The sequence below is a fragment of the Myotis daubentonii genome, chromosome 3, assembly GCF_963259705.1.
Source record: "Myotis daubentonii chromosome 3, mMyoDau2.1, whole genome shotgun sequence".
In the NCBI taxonomy this organism is placed as follows: Eukaryota; Metazoa; Chordata; class Mammalia; order Chiroptera; family Vespertilionidae; genus Myotis; species Myotis daubentonii.
Genome location: NC_081842.1, coordinates 2,086,830 through 2,097,150, shown reverse-complemented (window position 1 = coordinate 2,097,150; position 10,321 = coordinate 2,086,830). Strand labels below are relative to the sequence as shown.

The 10,321-nt window shown below is 52.7% G+C and overlaps 1 protein-coding gene across 1 annotated transcript; it reads left to right on the top strand.

Annotated features, from left to right (window-relative positions):
• Positions 1 to 516: 516 nt before the first annotated feature.
• Positions 517 to 9,190, top strand: ATP5PO (ATP synthase peripheral stalk subunit OSCP). Its single transcript, XM_059686381.1, has 7 exons — positions 517 to 634; positions 1,754 to 1,804; positions 2,904 to 3,014; positions 3,959 to 4,088; positions 7,299 to 7,411; positions 8,689 to 8,775; positions 9,010 to 9,190. Exons 1-7 carry the CDS (start codon positions 599 to 601, stop codon positions 9,121 to 9,123), a joined length of 642 nt encoding a protein of 213 aa, XP_059542364.1. The 5' UTR covers positions 517 to 598; the 3' UTR covers positions 9,124 to 9,190.
• The last annotated feature ends 1,131 nt before the right edge of the window (positions 9,191 to 10,321 follow it).

The window sequence follows — 10,321 nt, the reverse complement described above, 5'->3', positions numbered from 1 at the left end:
TATCACACTACCCGGAATCAGGAATCTAGCTCAGCCTCACAAACCCACAGATCGTCGCTGTACTCGGGTGAGATGGGGGGGAGGGAGGGGGGCAGTCATGTCCCAGGTACAGGCACGTAGTGTCTGCTTCTGGAGCTGTGAGGTTCGTGTTTGTTGGTTGTTGTCGTTTTTAAATACAGCGTGAGGAGCTGCGCTTGGAACACTTGGGGAGGTTGGAAGAAAGGATACAGATGCTAACGACGCCAGTGATGGACGTGACGTGGAACAAATGCCACCGTATTTATCCACGTGGAAAATGCGAAGCTTGGGCCCTGCGTCCATTCTACAGTAAGCTTCCCTTGTGACCAGACCTGCCAGGGCCACCTGGTTTAGCAAGGACTTCATTTCAAGTGCTCTCAGCCCACCAGCCCCGTCCCCAGTCCTGCGTTTCCCTCCCGCCCCTAAGGACTACAACTCCCAGCGCGAGGGGGCACCCAGCGCATGCGGCCTGACGACCTACGCCTACATTTCCCAGCGGGCCGAGCGGCTACGCTGACGCACGCATGCGCCCTCGCACCTCCCTCCCAGCCCGGGTTTGACCTCCAGCGCCGGGGAGAAGATGGCCTCGCCTGCAGCGTCCGGGCTCGCCCGGCAGGTGAGACGGTGGAGGCCCTGAAGCCGGCGGGAGGATGCCCCCTAGACCACAGCGCGAGGCCACAGCTGGGAGCGTGGCCGCCGTTCAGGGTCGCGGAGCCCGGCGAGTGGGGGCGACGCGAGGCGGCTCGGGCGGCCGCGCACCCGCACCCTGGGCGCGGCGGGCGGGGGGCGCGGGCCTGACCTCGGCGGCCTCCGAGCGGCCCCGGGGAGCTGCAGGCTGGAGGCCCCAGGAGCTGGGCGCGCGGCTTCCCCGGGTTGCGAGCTAAGGACACTGCCCGCCCCCCGATCGTCCCCCTCCCTGGGGCGTCGCGATCTGACCGCGGGGGTCATGGTGACGCTAAGGAAGGGCTGTAAAGGGCAGCCCACCTTCTTGTAAGGAGAGTGAGATGGCAGCGTTTCAGTGGCCCGTCCCGCTCGGGGGAGAGCGAGATCCGAACCCACGGAGTCACGGAAGAGGGAGGGGAAGCCCGGGCCCTTCTGCTGTTTGCCCGCGCGACGCTCTCCCTGGCCTGACCTCTGGCCCTCAGGGAACTTTCCCGCAAGAGCCGCGGACGCGGCGTCTTTTCATCCTCACGGCCGGTTTGGGGTGAACACTGCGGAGCTGGGGTTGCAGCGTGAAGGTGGCCCGCGCCCCGGCAGGTGGCTGCCCCTCGGGGGAGGAGCTGCCGCCGCAGAACCGGGCCTGTTCCCGCACCGGACCTGCCCCCTCCCCAGGGCTGAGCCTCGTCCCCAGAAGGCACGTGGCCTCTCGGAAGGTGCACCTCTTGCCAGTGGTGGCCGGAATCCTGCCGCTCTGCAGTAACATCCTGCTCACGGGTGGTCCTATAAATGCCGAACATCTTCCCTTTCTTTCTGAAGCACCAGTTTCCTTGTTCTGTGTTCTGTTTTCTCTCCGTTCTGGAGTGCCGGCCTCAGCCTGGCCCCGCAGACGCGCTGACCGGGGAAGGCAGCTTCCCACGCTGCTGGGCGAGGCTGTGCGCCGGGCGCGCACTCCTGGCCGAGAGCAGCCGCCCTCCCTGGGCCTGTGATGACACGGGAGAAACCAGCCGTGTCCACGTCCTGTTTACCGTAAAATGACCTCGAGATCCGAGTGTGACCTGCTTTCCTTTTTTCAAAGGTGCGATGCTTCAGCACGTCTGTGGCCAGGCCGTTCGCCAAGCTGGTGCGGGTAGGTCAGCTTCTGTCATTGCAAAGCGGAGACCGGGTCCAGCAGCAGTGCCGCCGGGGCCTGGCCTTGTGCACTGTTGTCGTTTCAAAACATGCCGTGTGCGTGGGGCTGGGAACGAATAGTGTTGAATGCCTCCCGTGCGGCGGGAGCGTCCCGGAACCCAGAACGGTGATGGGGAGCGGCTGGCCTTCCGGCTTCACAGGGGGAAATGGAGACTCCGGGAGGACTTGTCCCGTGTCACTCCGCTTGGTCCTGGGGCTGCCCTGGAACCAGACTCATTCAGAGCCTGAGCCTTTCTCCGGAGCCACACAGCTCCGCGGGGGGCAGGGGGGGACGGGGGTCGCTGGACACCGAGGGCCGGTGTGGAGGAGGCCTGCACTGGATTGTGAGAAGCACGTCAGGCCGCAGGCACAGTCGGTGGCTGAAGGGCTCCGCCGGTGAGGAGGCTCGTAAGAGACCGTCTCCCTGTGACCTGCGAGAAGCGTGCTTGTACATGCTTCATAAACGCCTGTTTTCGTGGCTCTCACATGTTCAAAACTGCCTCCCATCCTGAAACAATAGCATTGCATTCAAAGGAAGCCAGCCCGTCTCAAGACTCGTGGACTTGATTCTAGAGCAGGGGTGGGCAAACTTTTTGACTCGGGGGCCACAATGGGTTCTTAAACTGGACCGGAGGGCCGGAACAAAAGCATGGATGGAGTGTTTGTGTGAACTAATATAAATTCAAAGTAAACATCATTACATAAAAGGGTACGGTCTTTTTTTTTTTTTTTTTTTTTTTTTTTAGTTTTATTCATTTCAAACGGGCTGGATTCGGCCCGCGGGCCGTAGTTTGCCCACGGCTGATCTAGGTGGTTAGGCTGAAGGGGTTGGACACCGTCTTTCCTAAGGCCCTCGCTCTGCGGGGAGGAACTGGAGGGTCAAAGGTTGATCGGCCGGGGGAAGACTTGAGAATTGCCGTTCAGGATAGCTCTGACAACATAGTTAACTTGTATGCCACAAAAGATGTCTTTTTTAAATACAGCTATTTAATTCCGCTATTGACAGTAGAATATTAACTGATTTTCCTTTTTGCCCCCTGCCCCACCTTTTTTTAAAGCCACCTGTTCAGGTGTACGGTGTCGAAGGCCGCTATGCCACTGCTCTGTACTCTGCTGCATCTAAACAGAATAAACTGGATCAAGTAGAAAAGGAGCTGACAAGAATAGCGGTGAGTGCTTTCCTGCCCACTGCTTACTACATTCCCACTGTGTTTTTTTCTTTAGAGAATGACCTGGCTTGTGGGATGGGGTTTGACTAAAACCGGAAGTCGGCGGAGACTTAGAAAGGAGCCTCTTGCCTTCAGACTGTGAGAGTGAGAGAAAAGTGTGACGCTATAGGCGTCACTAACTGTCCACTGGCCAACCCAGACTCCAGAATCTCTTCGTGTATGTAATCCAGCAGTTCGGAAAAATGTTGGTTTGGGGCCACACGTTGCAGTTCCTCATTAGATGGCAGCGGATCAGAGACAGGCCCCAGGCGGGCGCCAGGGAGAAGCTGCTAACGCAGTCACTGAGGGCGGCAGGGGGGTGACAGAGGTAGAAGCAGCGTCTGTCACTGGATCCAGACGTGTGTGGGTTCACAGAGGGGAGACAAAGGGGTCTCAGGTGCCTGCGCTCCTGTGTTCTGCCTGCTGTTCTGAAGCACCACACCCCCCCGGCTGGCTGGTTCTCGAGCTCTGAGTGGGAGCACAGGGGGTCACCCTAGCCGGAGAGGCCCCTCCAAGGGGCACCGTTTAGGTCCGCACCTGAGTGCTGGCATTACCAGCATCCTCTCAGTACGTGAAGAACTAGGGTAGGACCCATATTAAATATGTTAAGATGCGCAGTGAACTGGGTTTTTGGGGTGCATACTTTTTTATAGTCTCTGTCGAAAAGCAAAAGTTAATTTTCAGAAATTTAAAAATGTCTACATTTTTTCAAGAAATAGTGTATCCTGTGTGAAATCATGGTGTGTATGCTTAAAGGCAGAGAAAATTATTTGATCGTAACTGTTTTGTGCTTTGAGAGTACCAATTTAATTCATTAAATACATGATCCGTAAGAAGTGTGTGTGTGGCAGCTAGGATCGTTTATGCTCTAAAGAACTTAAAAAATTCTTTTTTGGCACTTGTAGCAACTCTTGAAGGAACCCAAAATGGCTGCCTCCATTTTGAATCCCTTTACGAAGCGTTCTGTTAAAGTGAAAAGCCTGAATGAGCTGACAGCCAAGGAGAAGCTGTCTCCCCTCACGGCCAACCTGATCAGTAAGTACTGGCTCTCTCCCGAGTCCCTGCAGACTCGCTGCTGGGAAGGCCGTCCAGGGGCAGGCGCCTGGGCGTCGCTGCCCTTGACAGAGAGTCAGGCCTCCCCCAGCGACCATCTGCGGATTGAGGTTTGAGGGGCCCTGGCTCACGATGCTAAGATGTGAGTGTCTAACCTCAGTCTCTCAGCCCACGGCCACCAGTGGGACTCCCACCATCAGGATGGTCTGTAGCCTGGCTGTCCCTCTGTCCTTGGAGAAATTTGCATCCTTCAGTCCATCAGGTTGCTTTTCAAACCCCAGGTCAACTCAGAATACAAGTTCCAAAGAATGTGTATTTGTGCCACCATTTTTTAAGATACACAGTGTTAATTTGAGGATTTATAGCCAAAGTTAAATTCTGTGACCTACATTTGAAAATCAGATGCAAGCTGTGATCAAAATATTCAAAGAAGAGCTAGCATTCAAACAAGAGCTAACACCTCTCCTCTCTAACTATTCCAAAAAATCCACGAGGAGTGAAGACTCCCAAGCTCATTTTACGAGGCCAGCATTGTCCTAATTCCAAAACCAGATAAAGACACTACAGAGAAAAAAATTATAGGCTAACATCCCTGATGAACACAGGTGCTAAAATCCTCAACAAAATATTAGCAAATCAGATCTCCAGCGATACATTTAAAAGATCATACGCCATGGCCAAGTGGGATTTATTCCAGGGATGCAGGCTGGTACAGTATATGCAAATACGTTAATGTGATACAGCACATGAACCAATGGAAGGATAAACATCCAGCACCCAGTTAGGATTAAAACTCAGCCAAGTGGGAATAGAGGGAACATACCGCAATATAACAAAGGCCATGACACCCCTGCAGCCAACATCATACTCAGCGGGCAAAAGCTAAAAGCATCGCCCTTAAAATCAGGAAGAAGGTGGGTGTCTGCTTTCACCTCTCTTACCCAGCATAGCACTGGGAGGCCTGGCCACAGCAATCAGACAAGAGAAAAGGCATCCAATTGGAAACTAAAAAGGAAAAACAGTATTTGTAGATGACATGATACTAGAGAGAGAGGACCCTAAAAATCCCACCAAAAAACTACTAGAACTGATAAATTAATTTAGTAAAGGAGCAGAATATAAAATATCCAGAAGTCATTTGCATTTTTATAAACCAATAATGTACTATCAGAAAGGCAAACTAAGAAAGCAACCCCATTTACAGACACATTTAAAAAAAAAAAAAAAACTAGAAATAACTTTAACCAAGGATGTAAAACACCTATGCTTAGAAAATTATAAGACACCGAAGAAATTGAAGAAGATACAAGTAGATCATATACCATGCTCATGAATAGGAAGAATTAATATCAGTAAAATGTCCATACTAGCCAAAGCAGTGTATGGATTCAACACATTTCCTATTGAGATACCAATGGTAGATTTCACAAAAATCTGTATGGAACCATGAAAGACCCTGAATCAACACAGCCTGGCACTGGCATAGAGACAGACACTTAGGTCAATGGAAAGAACAGAGAGCCCAGAAGTAAACCCGTGCCTTTGTGGTCAGTTAATATCGGACAGAGGAGGCAAGAGCACACAGTGGGGCAAAGGCAATCTATGGAATGAATGGTGCTGGGAGAACTGGACAGATACATGCAAAAAAATGACAGTAGACCATCTTACACCGTGCACAAGAATAAACTCAAAATCAATTACAGACTTAAATGTTAGACTCAAAACCATAAAAATCTTAGAAGAAAACGTAAAGTCTCAGACATTTCCCGTAATAATATTTTTTCCGATGTATTTTTTGGGGACAAGGGAAATAAAAAGCGGGACTGCATCAAACTAAAAAGTTTTTGCACAGCAAAGAAACCATCAACAAAATTAAAAGACAACCCACTGAATAGGAGAACATACTCGCCAGGGATACATCTGATGGGTTAATATCCAAAATTTATAAAGAACTAATGCAACTCGACACCACAAAAGCAATCCAATTTAAAAAATGGGCAAAGGGCCTGAATGGACGCTTCTCCGAAGAGAACATACAGACGGCAAGTACACGTGGAAAGGTGCTCAGCGCCACTAATTACAACTGTGGGACCTCACCTCACACCTGTCAGAGTGGCTTCATCAGTCACACACGTGCTGGCGAGGATGTGGGGAGAAGGGGACCTCGTGACCGCTGGTGGGAAGGCAGCGGGTGCAGCCCCTGGAAAACAGCATGGAAGGTCCTCAAAAAATTAAAGGTGCAACTGCCTGTGACTCGGCAGGCCCACTCCCGGCACTGCGTCTCAAGAGCCCGAAACACGCGTGTGAGAGAACATCTGCACGCCTCTCACAGCCGTGCTATGCCTCTCACAGCCGTGCTACGCCTCTGTCACAGCCGTGCTACGCCTCTGTCACAGCCGTGCTACGTACAGTAGCCAAGCCAAGGTCTGCAGATAGCCAAGTGCAGACAGATGACTAAAATGCTGTGGTGCATTGACACACGGAATCCTATTCGGCTATAAAAAAGGAAATCCTACCCTTTGCGACAGCACGGAGGGACCTGGAGAGCATTATGCTAAGTGCACTGAGCCAGTCAGAGAAAGACAAGTGCCATATGATCTTTCTTATATGTGGAATCTAGTGAACAAAATAAACAAACTATAAACAGACTCATGGAGGCAGAACAGGCTGACAGCTGTCAGAGGGGAGGGGGCTGGGTGAGAGAGATGAAGGGATTAAACAGATAAGACTATCTGTTTCAAATCTGGGTAAGACACACCCCTTACTAATTTAAATGCATGTTGGCGCAGTCTCTTTTAAGAAAACAAACTAACATTGAGTAACAATCTCCTCCATTCGCATTCTTAAAGAGCATTAAATATAATATTTTTTAAAAATATATTGATTTCAGAGAGGAAGGGAGAGGCAGAGAGAAAGAGATAGAAATATCACAGATGAGAGAGAATCATGGACCGGCTGCCTCCTGCACACCCCCTACTGGGGATCGAGCCTACAACCAGGCATGTGCCCTCGACCAGAACAGAACCCCGGACCTTTCAGTCCGAAGGCCAACACTCTATCCACTGAGCCAACCCAGCCAGGGCTAAATACAATATTTTAAGGCCACAAATGACGCTTTGGGGGTGACTATAATACCCACGAATGACCATTTTACGTGAGTGTCCAGTTACTGAAACACCTTCACTTCCCCAGATCTGCTCGCTGAGAACGGCCGCCTGACCAGCACGCCCGCCGTCATCGCCGCCTTCGCCACCATGATGAGTGTGCACCGGGGGGAGGTCCCGTGCACCGTGACCACTGCCTCGGTGAGTGGGGCTGTGGCCACGGCCTTCGCCTGGGCATTGCGTGCATCACGTTTGCAGAACAAAAAAGAAAAAGCGGCTAAAATCAAGACCTGGGGAGAGGTGACCTGTCACGGGAGGTTTGCTCTGTTCCGCCCGCTGCCGGGAGCCTGCGCTCCAGGGGCCTCGCGCACCTTCACGCGTCCCTGACGGGCTGTTCCTGAGGCTGGAGACGGGGCGGAGGGTGAGGGACAGCGCTTTGTGCTCCGACGCAGGTGTGACTCTTCGTTAGTTTACTGAGACTCGGGTTTCCAGCCTTTGGGGGTGCAGGGGAGAGTGTGGGGTGCACAGGCCCTTGACTCTTGCTGACTTGATGGTGTGGGCTGTGATAGGCGCCATTTACTGAACCCTTCCATGTGCCGGGTACCTTTGTAATTCACTGTCCACGGCCCATGCGAAGTAGAAGTGATTATCTCCATGTCACAGGCGAGGAAACCAGCCCAGGGAAGTTGAGTTGTTTGTTCTGGTCACAAGCGGTGAAGCCCGGATTTGAACTCAGACCCTCTCCACAGCCCATGCTCCTTCGGCTACCCCCTCCCCGGAGTTCATTTTCTTATCCCGAGTCTGTCTGTTCCTGCGCTTCAGTGTGGGACACCGTCTGTGGGACTTCACCCCGGAGACGGCAGGTGTGCCCGGAGTCTCAGCGCCTGCCTCCTGGCGGCCATTCCTAGTCCGTACGGCGCTCTGCGTCTCCAAAGAGCGGTGTCAGGGACAGTTCACTTCATCTATTAATTGATTTTAGAGACAGAGGGAGAGACGTCGATTTGTGGTTCCCCTTACTCACGCCGTCAGTGGTTGGTCCTGTAAGTGCCCTGACCACGAAGGAACCGCAACCTTGGCGCAGCAGGACGATGCTCCAGCCTGGCCGGGCCGGTTTCAGGGACATTTACCGGCTCGAGGGCCACACTGTCCCATGGCCAGGCCCGGGGCAGGTCGCTCTACTCTTTAAAGAAACATACACTTCCATTAGTGACTAAGGGTATCGACTTTAGAAATAGACTGATTTCCAGTGTTGGCGCTGGTCCTCTCTCCCTGGGCAACAGAGTGTGGGGCGCAGTTTCTTAGCCACTGCGAGCCTCAGTTCTCGCACACGTGAGGTGGGAATAATGACTGCTGGCCTCCTGGGGGATGGGGCCTCCCAGTCCTGGGCGGTGGGGCCTCCCAGGCCGATGGGTATTTTTCCTGACGCTGGGAAGTGTCCATTTTGTTTCTTTTGTAAAAAAGGGTTATGTTCTTTTCAGGCTTTAGATGAAGCCACGCTCTCTGAATTAAAGACGGTCCTGAACAGCTTCCTGGCTAAAGGCCAGGTGTTGCAGTTGAAAGTTAAGGTAGGTTTATTGCGTGGGGTTTCCTCAGGCTGTCACTCGGGACAGTGAGACGTCAGGTCTGCCCGTGGCCTGGGGTTTCCCGTCTAAGGCTGCAGGTCCGCGCCCAGCGGACGCCTCTTTCTGGGTGTGCTCTGTCCGTGCGGGCAGCACGCAGCCTCGGAAGCGCTTTGCGTCTTCCCTTTTGCTTGGCATGAGGTCTGTGTGTTTTCACATGTCCAACCTGTTTCCTCCTAGACTGACCCGTCAATCATGGGCGGGATGATCGTGCGCATTGGAGAGCGGTATGTTGACATGTCCGCGAAAACCAAGATCCAGAAGCTGAGCAAGGCCATGCGGGAGGTGTTCTGAACGCACTGCGGCTTCTGTCGGTGAAATGGAAAGTTTGGAGCAACAATAAAATGCTTCCTGAACAGAACATGCTGTTCACTGTTCTTCACGTGGAAACACCGGAGCCTTACTTTTATACGAGGGGCCCCGTGTACAAACTTGTGCACAGTGGGGTCCCAGGCCTGGCCAGCGATCAGGGCCGATCAGGTTCCCCACCTCCCAGCCACCCCGCCTCCTCCTTCCCTCACTCCCTCGGCACCTAGCACCTGCCATGTTCCGCACCACCCCCTGGTGGTCAGCACACATTAGCGAGCGATCAAACTCCCGATTGAACGCCCAAGGGGAAATTTTGCATATTAGCCTTTTATTATATGGGCTTGTTCTTGCAGTATCTCCTCATAAAAAGACGAAAGGCCCTTTGGCTAGAGAACCTGGAGTGTGTAGATTATTAGGACTCTAAGGAAGCTCATGTCCGTTAGGAAAAATAGTTACCCTTGTTGAGCCTTACTTTATGCCCAGCCCCCCGACACCTGTCCCCCTGGCCTCACTCACCAGGGCGGGGCTGAGCCTGGGGGTTGGGTGCCCGCGAACCAGGCTGCTGCTGGTCTTGAAGTTTCCACTTTTAGTGTCCATCTCAAACAAGGACCCTGAAAGTGGTTCTCGGCCAGACACGGCAGCCGCCCCTCTCTGCTGCCTCCCAGTGCCAGGATCCACCCCATCACTGGCCTAGGGGGTTGGGCCTCCTGAAGTGCTGGGTGGTGCTCATCCACTTATTCTTGTGTGTGTGTGTGTGTGTGTGTGTGTGTGCATAACTATAATAATTAAAGCGTAATATGCTCATTAGACTGGACATCCTTCCGGAGGGAAGCCGGTGCCAGCAGCCGGGGGAAGGAAGGCCTACTCTTGCACACATTTCGTGCATCAGGCCTCTAGTATATTTGTGTGTGTGTGTGTGTGTGTGTGTGTGTGTGTGTGTGTGGTGATTTTTTTGTTAAACTTCACCTGTGGATATTTTTTCCATTGAGAGAAGAAGGGAGGGGGAGAGAGAGAAACATCAATGTGAGAGAGACACATCGATTGGTTGCCTCCTGCACGCACCCTGATCAAGTCCAGACATTGAGCTGCAACGAGGTACATGCCCTTGACCAGAATCAAACCAGTGACCCTTCAGTCCTTGGGCCAATGGACCAGCCACTGAGCAAAACTGGTTTGGGCTGTT

Coding starts and splice junctions, on each gene's coding strand:
- ATP5PO (XM_059686381.1), top strand. CDS start 599: ATGGCCTCGCCTGCAGCGTCCGGGCTCGCCCGGCAG. Junction 7,412..8,688: donor GCACCGTGACCACTGCCTCG/GTGAGTGGGGCT, acceptor TGTTCTTTTCAG/GCTTTAGATGAAGCCACGCT. Junction 8,776..9,009: donor TGTTGCAGTTGAAAGTTAAG/GTAGGTTTATTG, acceptor GTTTCCTCCTAG/ACTGACCCGTCAATCATGGG.